At 45.3% G+C, this 15,143-nt stretch overlaps 1 protein-coding gene across 1 annotated transcript in view; it reads left to right on the forward strand.

The window, feature by feature from the left end:
• Nucleotides 1-13,083, forward strand: part of LOC143282655 (uncharacterized) — a 37,882-nt gene extending 24,799 nt beyond the window's left edge. The window contains exons 15-19 of the mRNA XM_076588308.1: nt 4,854-4,947; nt 6,003-6,162; nt 8,087-8,170; nt 8,845-8,912; nt 10,526-13,083. Coding sequence (XP_076444423.1) covers nt 4,854-4,947; nt 6,003-6,162; nt 8,087-8,170; nt 8,845-8,912; nt 10,526-10,804 — 685 coding nt within the window. The 3' untranslated portion in view covers nt 10,805-13,083. The remainder of the gene's footprint in view (nt 1-4,853; nt 4,948-6,002; nt 6,163-8,086; nt 8,171-8,844; nt 8,913-10,525) is intronic.
• Nucleotides 13,084-15,143: the final 2,060 nt, after the last annotated feature.

Genomic DNA, 15,143 nt, shown 5'->3' on the forward strand with positions numbered 1-15,143 from the left:
CCTCTCCTTCCTTTGTTTGATCATTCACTGATCGGGTTTTTTTGTTTTTGTTTTTGTTTTTTAATTTTTAAAGTACTCATTTATGGCTCATTCATCTGTCTTGCATTCATTTCACTGATGTATCTTTATCTTAATTTATCTGGTGATTTATTTATTCATTCCTTCATTCGCTTACCTGTCCTCCTAGGCAATTTTCATTTCTTTCTATTTAATTTTTGATACCAAATGTAAGTATGATGAAAACACAAAACCAAAAAAAATCCAAACTAACCATCCATTGTCTCCACTCCTGGGACTACTGTTCGCAGTCTGCAGCGAGGAATGTTGTCAACAGCTATGACTGAATCAGATGCATTGATTCTTTGGTGGTGTTGTCGTTGTTTGTTTTGCTGTAAGACAGAAATCTGGCGTGAGGGGGTGAGGTGTGGGGATTGGAGGGTTGGGGTGTGGAGGGAGGAGGATGAGGGTTGGGGTGTGGGTGGGGTATGGGGGGTTGGGGTGTGGGTGGGGTATGGGGGGTTGGGGTGTGGGTGGGGTGTGGGGTATGGAGGTGTGGGATGTGGAGGGAGGAGGACGAGGGTTGGGGTGGGGTGTGGGGTACGGAGGGTTGGGGTGGGGTGTGGGGTATGGAGGGTTGGGGTGTGGGTGGGGTATGGAGGTGTGGGGTATGGAGGTGTGGGGTGTGGGTGGGGTGTGGGGTATGGAGGTGTGGGGTGTGGGTGGGGTGTGGGGTATGGAGGTGTGGGATGTGGGTGGGGTGTGGGGTATGGAGGTGTGGGGTATGGAGGTGTGGGGTGTGGGGTATGGAGGTGTGGGGTGTGGGTGGGGTGTGGGGTATGGAGGTGTGGGATGTGGGTGGGGTGTGGGGTATGGAGGTGTGGGGTGTGGGGTATGGAGGTGTGGGGTGTGGGGTATGGGGGTGTGGGGTATGGAGGTGTGGGGTATGGAGGTGTGGGGTGTGGGTGGGGTGTGGGGTATGGAGGTGTGGGGTATGGAGGTGTGGGGTGTGGAGGGAGGAGGACGAGGGTTGGGGTGTGGTGTGGGTGGGGTATGGAGGTGTGGGGTGTGGGTGGGGTGTGGGGTATGGAGGTGTGGGTGGGGTGTGGGGTATGGAGGGTTGGGGTGTGGGTGGGGTGTGGGATATGGAGGTGTGGGGTGTGGGGTATGGAGGTGTGGGTGGGGTGTGGGGTATGGAGGTGTGGGGTGTGGGTGGGGTGTGGAGGTGTGGGGTATGGAGGTGTGGGGTGTGGGTGGGATGTGGGGTATGGAGGTGTGGGTGGGGTGTGGGGTATGGAGGTGTGGGGTGTGGGTGGGGTGTGGGATATGGAGGTGTGGGTGGGGTGTGGGGTATTGAGGTGTGGGGTGTGGGTGGGGTGTGGGATATGGAGGTGTGGGTGGGGTGTGGGGTATGGAGGTGTGGGGTGTGGGTGGGGTGTGGGGTATGGAGGTGTGGGGTGTGGGTGGGGTGTGGGGTATGGAGGTGTGGGGTATGGAGGTGTGGGTGGGGTATGGAGGTGTGGGGTGTGGGTGGGGTATGGAGGTGTGGGTGGGGTGTGGAGGTGTGGAGGTGTGGGGTGTGGAGGGAGGAGGACGAGGGTTGGGGTGGGTGTGGGGTATGGAGGGTTGGGGTGGGGTGTGGGGTATGGAGGTGTGTGGGGTATGGAGGGTTGGGGTGTGGGTGGGGTGTGGGGTATGGAGGTGTGTGGGGTATGGAGGGTTGGGGTGTGGGTGGGGTGTGGGGTATGGAGGTGTGTGATGTGGGATGTGGAGGGAGGAGGACGAGGGTTGGGGTGGGGTGTGGGGTATGGAGGGTTGGGGTGGGGTGTGGGATATGGGGGTTGGGTGGGGGTGGGGTATGGAGGTGTGGGGTGGGGTGTGGGGTATGGAGGTGTGGGGTGTGGGTGGGGTATGGAGGTGTGGGGTGTGGGCGGGGTGTGGGGTATGGAGGTGTGGGTGGGGTGTGGGGTATGGAGGTGTGGGTGGGGTGTGGGGTATGGAGGTGTGGGATGTGGAGGGAGGAGGATTTGGGGTGGGGTGTGGGGTATGGAGGTGTGGGGTATGGAGGTGTGGGGTGTGGGTGGGGTATGGAGGTGTGGGGTATGGAGGTGTGGGGTGTGGGTGGGGTATGGAGGTGTGGGGTGTGGGTGGGGTGTGGAGGTGTGGGATGTGGAGGGAGGAGGATGAGGGTTGGGTGGGGGTGGGGTATGGAGGTGTGGGGTATGGAGGTGTGGGGTGTGGGTGGGGTATGGAGGTGTGGGGTGTGGGGTATGGAGGGTTGGGGTGTGGGTGGGGTGTGGAGGTTTGGGATGTGGAGGGAGGAGGATGAGGGTTGGGTGGGGGGTGGGGTGTGGGTGGGGTGTGGGGTATGGAGGTGTGTGATGTGGGATGTGGAGGGAGGAGGATGAGGGTTGGGTGGGGGTGGGGTATGGAGGTGTGGGGTATGGAGGTGTGGGTGGGGTATGGAGGTGTGGGGTATGGAGGTGTGGGGTGTGGGTGGGGTATGGAGGTGTGGGGTGTGGGTGGGGTATGGAGGTGTTGGGTATGGAGGTGTGGGTGGGGTATGGAGGTGTGGGGTGTGGGTGGGGTGTGGAGGTGTGGGGTATGGAGGTGTGGGGTATGGAGGTGTGTGATGTGGGATATGGAGGGAGGAGGGTGAGGGTTGGGTGGGGGTGGGGTATGGAGGTGTTGGGTATGGAGGTGTGGGGTGTGGGTGGGGTATGGAGGTGTAGGTGGGGTGTGGAGGTGTGGGATGTGGAGGGGGGAGGATGAGGGTTGGGTGTGGGTGGGGTATGGAGGTGTGGGGTATGGAGGTGTGGGGTGTGGGTGGGGTATGGAGGTGTGGGGTGTGGGTGGGGTGTGGGGTATGGAGGTGTGTGATGTGGGATGTGGAGGGAGGAGGATGAGGGTTGGGTGGGGCTGGGGTATGGAGGTGTAGGGTATGGAGGTGTGGGGTGTGGGTGGGTGTGGAGTATGGAGGTGTGGGGTGTGGAGGGAGGAGGATGAGGGTTGGGGTGTGGGTGGGGTATGGAGGTGTGGGGTGTGGGTGGGGTATGGAGGTGTGGGGTGTGGGTGGGTGTGGAGTATGGAGGTGTGGGGTGTGGAGGGAGGAGGATGAGGGTTGGGGTGTGGGTGGGGTATGGAGGTGTGGGGTGTGGGTGGGGTATGGAGGTGTGGGTGGGGTGTGGGGTATGGAGGGTTGGGGTGTGGGTGGGGTATGGAGGTGTGGGGTGTGGGTGGGGTATGGGTGGGGTGTGGGTGGGGTGTGGAGGTGTGGGGTATGGAGGGTTGGGGTGTGGGTGGGGTATGGAGGTGTGGGGTGTGGGTGGGGTGTGGGGTGTGGGTGGGGTGTGGAGTTGTGGGGTATGGAGGGTTGGGGTGTGGGTGGGGTATGGAGGTGTGGGATGTGGGTGGGGTGTGGGGTATGGAGGTGTGGGTGGGGTGTGGGGTATGGAGGTGTGGGATGTGGGGGGAGGAGGATGAGGGTTGGGGTGGGGTGTGGGATATGGGGGTTGGGTGGGGGTGGGGTATGGAGGTGTGGGGTATGGAGGGAGGAGGAGGAGGGTTGGGGTATGGGGTGTGGAGGGGGGAGGAGGACAGGTCTCTACAGACTCTAAAGAAGAATCAGTGCCTGACAAGAGGAATAGAATCTTTCGGAAACTGTTGTTGTTGTTTTTTAAAAAAAAGGTTGATGATATATACAATAGAATTAATGGTTATTGTAGTGAATACTGAACAGGAAAATAGACTGGGGAGCGGGGGGTGGGGTGGGGGGAAGCTGATTCTTGTAAATATCATTACACCTTAAAAATGGACCTTTTGACAACCTTACATGAACTGCCGCAAGCGAAAATGTACTGTTAAAGAAGAGTGGGAGTAGGAAAAAAACAAAAAAACCAACAGCGATGGCTGTAACGGTAGTTTCAACAATTACAAAAGATACTGGACCCACTCTTGGATCGACGTTCCATGAGAACTGACTGTCCTTACGTGGACGTGAGGTTTACTGGGGACACCAACAACATGGCTGCTCCAGTCTTCTTCTTCTTCTGCGTTCACTCGTATGCACACGAGTGGGCTTTTACGTGTATGACCGGTTTTACCCCGCCATGTAGGCAGCCATACTCCATTTTCGGGGGTGTGCATGCTGGGTATGTTCTTGTTTCCATAACCCACCGAACGCTGACATGGATTACAGGATCTTTAACGTGCGTATTTGATCTTCTGCTTGCATATACACACGAAGGGGGTTCAGGCACTAACAGGTCTGCACATATGTTGACCTGGGAGATCGTAAAAATCTCCACCCTTTACCCACCAGGCGTCGTCACCGTGATTCGAACCCGGGACCCTCAGATTGACAGTCCAATGCTTTAACCACTCGGCTATTGCGCCCGTCGCTGCTCCAGTCAAAAGCTGAAACATGCTAGGAGGAGAAGAAAATCCACCATTAAGATAAGGTGCCCAATCGAGCCATATAATTATGTGACCTGGTTGAAGACATAATTTGACAAAAAACAAGAACGCCAGAGAATCGACAGACAGACAGAAAGTACGATAAAAAACAAAACAAACTTAGCCGTATGAAGAGCACAGGAACAGGAGTCAAGACAGCTGCCAGAAAAAGAGGAAGCTAGTCAGGGATACAGAGGGGAGGTAAACTACTTCCGGGAGGTTATCGGCCGTAGCTACTTTCGTTTTCTCCGCATAGGCGGATAGTAGTTTGCACAGGACAGGAATCGGACTCCCTGCTGGAGTCTGCACTAGTGGGTCACGGTATGTTAGATAAACGTAATTTTAGTAAAAAAAAATCCTCTTATGTTGTTGGCTGATGGTTTTGCCAAACTCTCCCCCAGGCCTCTGCCTCCCAGGACGCAGAAACCTGGCCACCAACGCAATTTCAGAATCGGACGTCCTCTTCCCAGATGGGGAGAAAACTTGCCACAGGATGTAAGTGTGTGTGTGTGTGTGTGTGTGTGTGTGTGTGTGGTGGGGGAGGGAGTTTGGTGACGGGTGGGGGTGAGTTCTGTCTGTCTGTCTGGTTGGAGGGTCGGCCAGGTCTGTTTGGAGGCCCTCACTGTCTGCGAGGGATTGGGGAGCGGGGGTGGGGGTGGCGGTGGGGGGCATGGGGTGGGGGGAATGGGGAGGTCAGAAAATGTGTTTCAGTATCTGTGCCATCAAATGGATTGAGTTTGATATATTAACGCATGTCTTAGTAAGTCAGGCAGTCCGTGTGTATTTCAAAGAAGGAAAGAGGAGACTGGTGAATGAATGAGCTGAATGAGATAAATCAGATGTTAGATGTATAAACAGTTCTGTGAAAGAGTGAATGAGAGTTGGTCAGCCGGTCATTCAGTCAGTTGGTCACCCATTTTGTTCTCTCATTCACTGTCTGTGCGGGTTAGTGAGTGAGTGAGTTACTGAGTGTGTATGCTTGCATGCGTGAGTGTGTGCATGCATGTGTGTGTGCATGTGTGTTTGAGTGAACATTACTTTCCATGTTCTTGTCCTAAAATTCTTGAAATCAAAATAACAAAATTTCCATTTGAATGACATCCATATAGTTAATATGTCATGGCTCATAAACTGACAAGACCTCAATCAACCACAGAAACAAGAAACCAGCAAATCAGTCAACCAAAGTAATGAATCCATTAACTCACTCAGTACGGCCAGTCCTCTCTTCTCCTCTACACAGACCCCTCGGATGTCCAGTGGGTGTCTGAATGACCCAACCTTCAGCTTCCGTCATCAGAATTGTGGTATTCTTTGTCAACATTCACGTCTTCAGTATAAGAGCCTTCCGCTTGCAATATTTTGATGGTGGTAATTGGGGTGTGAAACGCTGTTAACGTCGTCTCTTTCGCCGTTCGTATGGAGAGAATTAATGAATGAGCCATGGCTATGTTGTTCAAAGCATCATTATATAGCACATATAGGTATACGTCATATGAAAAAGGGAATGCAGTGACCTACAGTTTATGAACTGAGTTGTGGTTGTGCAGTTCTTCGAGCGACTGCAGCTGTTTGAAGAGGAATCCAAGGCCCGTAAGCAGGAGCTGAATGAACGCACACTCCGTGAAATCCAGGACAGTCTGGAGAAAAAACTGGCTGGACAGCATAAACTCAGCAAGCGAGAGGAACAGATGTATGATGCTTTGAAAGGTATGAGCTTCATGGATGTTTCGGTTTTTTCTGTCTTCTGTAGTATTTTTGCTGTTGTTTTTAAATTGGTGCATTCCCCAAAAACAAAGTATGGTAGCCTATATGGCGGGGTAAAAATGGTCATAACGTAAAATCCCACTTGTGTACATATGAGTGAATGTGAGCTTTGCAGCCCATGAACGAAGAAGAAGAAGAAATTGGTGCATATGTAGAAAATTAGTGATCCATTCAATCCAGAAAATGGAGCAAATACCCAAACTGTGTAAGGTTTCAAGTGTGTTCTTTTCTCACATACTTGTTGACATTATCCGTATCAATCATCCAACAAAATCTATTTATTGATCTTCCATTCTCTTCACAGATTCCGTTAGCCTGTGATGAGAGGCACTGGCTCTGCTTCAAGCATGACCCTTGAATTTAGTATATAAAAAAAGTAAAATGAAGAAGGTTTATGACCTTTGAAATTGTATTTCTTCTTCAGACCATCATCAACATGCAGCAGTTTTCAGTTGATATTGTTATGGACACTTTCCTCAAAAAAAGAAAAGATGCAGTGTATCAGTTTAAAGAGACAAATTTTCAGTGGTTCAAATCGACTTGTAAAGTGTAACAAGACACAGAGCTGAAAATATGCTATAAATCAAACTGATTTTGTTTGGAAAAGATCTGATGTTTCGAAAGATTTAAAATACATTGTTTGAAAATCAACTATTTTTCTGTATTTAAAAATGATCACTGATGATGAGAGTATAACACCACATGACAAGAGCTTTGCCCCTTGTTTCCTTTTATGTTGTATACCATCGTCGACTAGAGCACTTCAAGAAGCCTGTCATTGTCTTAGACACATCCATGGTTTGAGGACAACACCAGGCTGTGTTGTTGCAAACATTCCATTTATTATTATTTATTTATTTATTTTATTTTATTTTTTCTCAAGGTCTGACTAAGTGTGTTGAGTTACACTGCTGGTCAGGCATCTGCTTGGCAGATGTGGTGTAGTGTATATGGATTTGTCTGAACGCAGTGACGCCTCCTTGAGCTACTGATACTGATACTGATACTGGGTAGAAGGTGGTCAGAAATGAAGAACGCTGTTCAACTTCTTAGGGATTTCAGACCTGTGACTTCTAAACTGTGATGATGACCAGTGCGCCATGAAGGCAGGTTGTAAGTTTGAGTTTGTTTTATTATTTTATTTTATTTTATTTTATTTTGTATGCTTATAGTTGACCTCATCAAGTTTTTGCGCCTTATACATATTATTATTAGTAGTAGTAGTTCTTTTTTTTATGTATTTATCTCTTTTTTTTTCTCAAGGCCTGACCAAGCGTGTTGGGTTACGCTGCTGGTCAGGCATCTGCTTGGCAGATGTGGTGTAGCGTATATGGATTTGTCCGAACACAGTGAGGCCTCCTTGAGCTACTGATACTGATACTGATACTGGGTAGAAGGTGGTCAGAAATGAAGAACGCTGTTCAACTGCTAAGGGATTTCAGACCTGTGACTTCTAAACTGTGATGATGACCAGTTTGCCATGAAGGCTGGTTTAAATTCTGCATCAGTTTGACATGGTACAGTATATGACACCAAAAGGAGGAGTTTGTATTATACTCTGTGTTTGGTGATATATATACTTACCATGTCAAACTCGAATGCCCGCCCGTCTGTCCCCGCGTCTCTGCCGTGGTTCTCATGGGGCATTTTTCTCGATGGCCACGGAATGATTCAGCGCTGATAGCGTTTAGAGGCGTTTGATTGGCTAAGAGCGGACCGGGCAAGCCGGGTCGTCTTTTCACTGTTAGCCATGCGAAATTTGGCCAAGCAGAGCAAACTGATAGGCCTAGTTTGCATCAGTTTGACATGGTAAGTATATGTATCACCATACATGGAGTATAATACAAACTCCTCCTTTTGTTTTCAGATGTGAGTCTGCCTGCCCTTTTCATGCCCATCAAAACAGGAAATGTCTTCAATCCTCGAGCACACCAGTACTTCCATCCAACTGGTAAGTGATGAGGACTGACCCTGCTAATCTGGGAGTGAGAGAGAGAGAGAGAGAGAGAGAGAGAGAGAGAGAGAGAGTGTGAAGAGGGCAGATTTGCTGTGTATCCGTCCTGGTGCAAAAATGTGTTTATAAGACTTGTTGAAAAGTAGATGCATGCATTTCTGTTGTGTCATGCCAGATGTAAGTGGACAACTCTCTATGGACCTACATGTTTTACATGTCCTTCGCTAATAGATTTTTAAAAACTTATAACACAAAAGAAGTTTATGTGATCAGTATACAGATTGGTTTTAAGTATTGTGATATAGTTTTAAGTATTGATATTGATTTTAACCAGTTCAAGTATTTTGATGATTTTGGTGAGATTGCATAATTTAGGTATTTTGATGCTCTCGCTGTGTGTGTGTGTGTGTGTGTGTGCGTGTGCGTGTGTGCGTGTGTGTTACGTTTTATGTTGTGATTGATGTTTTTGAGTGCATCCTTGCATAAATTACTGTTTGTGTGTGGCTGGATGTTTGTGTGGGGTTATGCATGTAAGTTGTCATTTATGTGTTTAAGTGCATGTTTTACACAAAGATTTTTTTACATTTTACAGCACACTTGAGCATGTTTCACCTGGGTAGGGGCTCAGGAATCAAATTGTGTGCTATTATTGTTGTTTTGACTGTTCACAGGTACGACAGAAATGAGGCTGACTCAACCTCCATCAGTTTTCCAGCTTCCTCCATTGCCACACAACAATGTATCCTTCCATCTGTGTGTGTGTGTGTGTGTGTGTGTGTGTGTGTGTGTGTGTGTGTGGCTGTGTGTGTGTGCATGCACACGTGTGTTAATGCATGCACGAGTATGCGTGTATGTGTGTGCTTGTATGCGTGTATGTTTTAGAGAGAGAGAAAAAAAAAGAAAGAAGAGAATTCCATTCATGAAGGAAAATGAAATCATCACAGGTGACGTTACGTGATGCATGAAAGGGAGATCAACATTATGCTTTATCCGTTACAATTAAAACCAAATGTATAATGGACTGAGATTTTCAGCATTTTGTTTTTATCTTTCACTGATCTGTAAAAAGAGTGCTTGGAACAGCTGGTCAACTGGAAAAGAATGAAGTGTTAGCAAGAATGCAAAACACAAGTGGGGCTGAACCATCTTTTCCAGATAATACATGTTCAAATGTCCATGCTTCATGAAACAGTTAAGGCTGAGGTACGCTTAGATATCTAACCCTCTGATAAAAATGGCACATATTGGTAAGCATTAGTAATCAGACACACATGCAGGTTTGCACACACACACACACACACACACACACACACACACACACACACACACACACATGCACACACACTTTCATTCACACACTCAAAACAGCACAAGTGTTACATGTGCACAAACAGGCATGCACATTCGCACACACTGACACTGTCATGTTCACATATCAGTGCACGTGTGGATACACACACCCGCACACCTACGTATTCACACACATTGTGTTTTGATGTTTTCTTTCTTTTGTTCACAGTCTGCATCATTTCTTTAGTCCCTCCACAGGGTGAGGGCAAGGTGTACGCACATTCCTTATTCATGTATTACCATCGTAAATAAAAAGAATTGTATTTCTCTTTTTCGTCACTACAGTTTTCTCTGTGTGAAATTCGGGCTACTCTCCCCAGGGAGAGCGCGTCACTACATTGAGTGTGCCACCCATTTTTTGGTATTTTTTCCTGCGTGCAGTTTTATTTTTTTTTCCTATCGAAGTGGAATTTTCTACAGAATTTTGCCAGGGACAACCCTTTTGTTGCTGTGGGTTCTTTTACGTGCGCTAAGTGCATGCTGCACACGGGACCTCGGTTTATTGTCTCATCCAAATGACTAGCGTCCAGCCCACCACTCAAGGTCTAGTGGAAGGGGAGAAAATATTGGCGACTGTACCGTGATTCGAACCAGATTCTCTTGCTCCCAAGGCGGATGCGTTACCTCTGGGCCAGCACTCCACCCCACTTGGCTTGGCTTGACCTGGCTTGACCTGGTTTGGCTTGACCTGGCTTGGTTTGGCTTGATCTGGCTTGGCTTGGTTTGGCTTGATCTGGCTTGGCTTGGCTTGGCTTGGCTTTACCTGACCTGGGTTGGCTTGACCTGGCTTGATCTGGCTTGGCTTGGTTTGGTTTGGCTTGGCTTGGCTTGGCATGACCTGGCTTGGCTTGGCTTGGATTGACCTGGCTTGGTTTGGCTTAGCTTGGCTTGACCTGGCATGACCTGGCTTGGCGTGGCTTGGCTTGGCCTGGCTTGGCCCATGTGTATAAACACACACATACACACACATCCTTGGCATTTCCGCCTTGACCATCCCCTCAGAAACTGTCGGTGGTGAACCTCTTTGAGCTGAGCAGGAACTTCCACAACCGCGGGCCGGACTGGCTGATGGACCGATACATCCAGCAGCAGCATCCCCTAGCCTCCTCCATCAACTACCCCCAGACCCCCGCCCCCACCACCTCCATACCTCAGCAGGCCTCAGCCCATCATCGCTCCGTGCGGGCGGTGGGGCCGGAGTCGCAGATGACGCCAGAGTCGCCTGAGCATGACCACATCTCTCACAGTGCTCAGGTCAGCGTGCCGGAGCAGGAAGCATAGCTGTTTGATTGGCGTCGAAGTTTTAGAGGCTGTCTTGTAACTGCACTGGCTCTCAGTGCTGCGGACATGGAGGCTAATCGGCCTTTGGGCACCACCCCCTATGCTGCCTGTTCAAAAGCCCTCTTGGCAGACAGACTGGGGATATAAATTTGGACAAGACACTTCACACAAAAATCAAATTCTACCCCAGATTGTCAGAACGGTAGTTGCCTCTTCTGCTGTTCTGATGGTCATAGCTGGACACGCCTGACTATCATACTTGTGACTGGGATTTCAGAGTGTTGTGATGTTGTTTTGTCATTTTGTTTTTGGTTATCTTATTGGTTTAAAAAAAAAATAATCAAAAATTTTTTTTCTTAATTTTCAATGAAGATTAGGTGGGTGGAGCAGGTTATAGGGATATTACTGATGGAGTGAATTACTTTATAATGTTTGTTTTAGGGTCTTGTTATTCATTTATGTATTTCATTTATTTATTTATCTGTCTGTTTATTCATATATTTATTTATTTATTCATTTATATCAAGCAATCTAAGGGAAGATGTGGATGGGGGTAAGCATGTATGGAAAATATAGATGGTGTGAATTATTTTTTGTTGTTTGTTTCTGTTTTGGGTCTTGGTTTTATTTGTTTGTTTATTGTATGTGTTCAGATATCTACAGAACAAATCTTATTGTTGGAGTCTCTTGACAAAGTGTCGATGCTCACAGACTGTATGGAAGTGGAAGTCATCTCAGTGTATGATAATGAGTTCACAAGTGGACAACTTGTTTACTGGAAATTCCATGGAAACAAACAAACAAACAAAAAACCAACAAAAAAATGGCAAGGCAGCATAAACAAAAGCACAAGACCTAAAAAGCTGTGCAAATGACATGGGTTTGCTAAATGATGGTTCATAATTTGTATTGGTGAGTTATAGTTGGATTTTTTTCACAATCATACTTTGGATAAAAGAAGATGACTGATTGTCAATCAAATGATGTACCTTTTTAACATAAATGCAGTGCTGTGGCTTACTGGCAATTTAGCCTTAAACTTACCAGTATTCTCTTTCATGCTGAAGGAATATTTTAAATGCCATGTGACAGAGCCTGCTTACCATAATGATACAAACATCTTTGCTTTCTGTCAGAAATGTTGACATTGTATTAATCTTTTTTTCTCCATGTCTTTTCCAGTGTTATAGCATTATTATGCCATGCATTATTGAGCATGAAGTGGCCAAAAAACAAAAATCGCTGAAGCTTTATGAGTATGCATTTCAATGTTTTAAAGTTTATCTATTTTGCTCTTTATTTAGGTGAGACTTATTTGAAAATGTTGTTTGTACAGTGTATAATTCAAAACAGTGTGTGTATGTGTGTGCGTGCATGCATGCATGCATGCATGCGTGTGTGTGTGTGTGTGTATCTGTTTGTGTGTGTGTGTGTGTGTGTGTGTGTGTGTGTGTGTGTGTGTGTGTGAAGAGAGGTTAGGTTTCTTATCTTTAGTTTTTATGGCCCATGCTTTTGGTGATTTATCTGTAAGTGTACAGCTAGGTTGAAGAGATATATTAGAGAGAAATATTTTTGAGAATCATCATGTATTTATTCATGAAGTAAATAGGGAGTTTAAAAGCGTTTATCTGCAACACAATGTTCACTGATACCATGAAGTAATTCATATCACTTGCCAATCAGTCTTGCATATTGAAAAAAATAGAACACATTGTGAATGGTAGATGTGTTATGCTAAATCAGTTTTTAAATACCCCAACAGAATCATTTTATATTGATTTAAGGGATAGAAAAAATTCTTGTTTATGGATAAGTTTTGTCACCGAATGTATACATTGTATGTTTAGAAAATACAACTTTGCCATAACCATACCCAGTACATATCTTTTGTTTGTCGTTACTTAATTAATTAATTTATTTTTCGATGTATTTATTTACTTATTTATGAATATTCAGTCCATGTTGTTACTGCACTGTTGTACATGTATATAATGTTCATACACAGTTGTAATGTATATATACTACGGAATATATACCTTATACGGTTGTAATATATGTCCCCAAAATGACTGTGATATGTGGAACACTGCTGATATTCAGTTTCACATTGAATTTATTCATGAAAAATATTCATCTCTCTCAGCAGGGATAGGTAATACACAGACTTTCATGAATAATGCATAGCAGGATGTATTCTGTTGCAATACCTGTTTGAGTTTGATATTTTTTTGGATGGAACAAATAAACCAGTCTAAAATTGTGTGTGGTCAGTGTGTTCGACTTTCTCACTTCTCTTCTTCCCTGTAAGTGTTCTGTGTGTCATTAGTAACAACTGCATGGGAAAGGGTTCCATGAGTAATAGAAGAACCAGGCTTATCTGTCTTTTGTGTCAGTATATGTATGTGTGTGTCCATGGACAATGGATTTTCACATCCAACTGGATTCATTTCAAGGTGGTTTTGACAAGCTATGGAATCTGATTATGTGTGGAAGATAATCAGTGTTGACCTTCTGTTGAATTCAAGGTTACAAGATCAAGGAAACTGTTTAGGTATCTTTCCATATTTCTGTGACAAAAACATTGCTCATTGTAAGAAAAAAAAAGTGTGTACATGAAAATTATGTTTGTGCTTGTCTAAATATTGTTTTGGTGTTGAGACAGTTCTTTGCATAGAATATTGTTTTGGTGTTGAGACAGTTCTTTGCATAAAATATTGTTTTGGTGTTGAGACAGTTCTTTGCATAAAGTATTGTTTTGGTGTTGAGACAGTTCTTTGCATAAAATATTGTTTTGGTGTTGAGACAGTTCTTTGCATAGAATATTGTTTTGGTGTTGAGACAGTTCTTTGCATAGAATATTGTTTTGGTGTTGAGACAGTTCTTTACATAGAACTATTGTTTTGGTGTTGAGACAGTTCTTTGCATAGAATATTGTTTTGGTGTTGAGACAGTTCTTTGCATAGAATATTGTTTTGGTGTTCAGACAGTTCTTTGCATAAACTATTGTTTTGGTGTTCAGACAGTTCTTTGCATAAACTATTGTTTTGGTGTTGAGACAGTTCTTTGCATAAACTATTGTTTTGGTGGTGAGACAGTTCTTTGCATAGAATATTGTTTTGGTGTTGAGACAGTTCTTTGCATAAAGTATTGTTTTGGTGTTGAGACAGTTCTTTGCATATAATATTGTTTTGGTGGTGAGACAGTTCTTTGCATAGAATATTGTTTTGGTGTTGAGACAGTTCTTTGCATAAAGTATTGTTTTGGTGTTGAGACAGTTCTTTGCATAAAATATTGTTTTGGTGTTGAGACAGTTCTTTGCATAGAATATTGTTTTGGTGTTGAGACAGTTCTTTGCATAGAACTATTGTTTTGGTGTTGAGACAGTTCTTTACATAGAAGTATTGTTTTGGTGTTGAGACAGTTCTTTGCATAAACTATTGTTTTGGTGTTGAGACAGTTCTTTGCATAAACTATTATTTTGGTGGTGAGACAGTTCTTTGCATAAACTATTGTTTTGGTGGTGAGACAGTTCTTTGCATAGAATATTGTTTTGGTGTTGAGACAGTTCTTTGCATAAAGTATTGTTTTGGTGTTGAGACAGTTCTTTGCATATAAGTATTGTTTTGGTGTTGAGACAGTTCTTTGCATAAAATATTGTTTTGGGTGTTCAGACAGTTCTTTGCATAAACTATTGTTTTGGTGTTGAGACAGTTCTTTGCATAGAATATTGTTTTGGTGTTGAGACAGTTCTTTGCATAGAATATTGTTTTGGTGTTCAGACAGTTCTTTGCATAAACTATTGTTTTGGTGTTCAGACAGTTCTTTGCATAAACTATTGTTTTGGTGTTCAGACAGTTCTTTGCATAAACTATTGTTTTGGTGTTGAGACAGTTCTTTGCATAAACTATTGTTTTGGTGTTCAGACAGTTCTTTACATAAACTATTGCAATTCACCCACAGTGGCATGGGAGGGTGATTGGGAGATGCTGATTTCTCTTGGTCACATTCATGCTTGTGGTTGCCTTCTTCTGATGACTTTTTCTTCCTTGTTCAGCTGTAGGAGGCTTGGCCCGTGCAGTTTCTGGCCTAGCTCTCGATCCTTGCAGTTGGCCAGCTGACAGCTTCCTCCTGAGACTGTAAGACAGGCACTTACCTCAGGAACTCTGACAGACCAACCTCTATCTGTCCTGAATTCTGACAGCCCAAAATCAGTCTCTGTTTATCTTCACTTCCCTATATCTCCAATCTTCAATCTTCTAGTCACGCCATCTTGTTAGACCTTCAAGTGACTTGGGTGTGCACAGTACTAAAAAAAAAAATAAAAAAAAAAGGAAGAGAG

Source organism: Babylonia areolata, chromosome 6, assembly GCF_041734735.1.
Source record: "Babylonia areolata isolate BAREFJ2019XMU chromosome 6, ASM4173473v1, whole genome shotgun sequence".
Taxonomy (NCBI): Eukaryota; Metazoa; Mollusca; class Gastropoda; order Neogastropoda; family Buccinidae; genus Babylonia; species Babylonia areolata.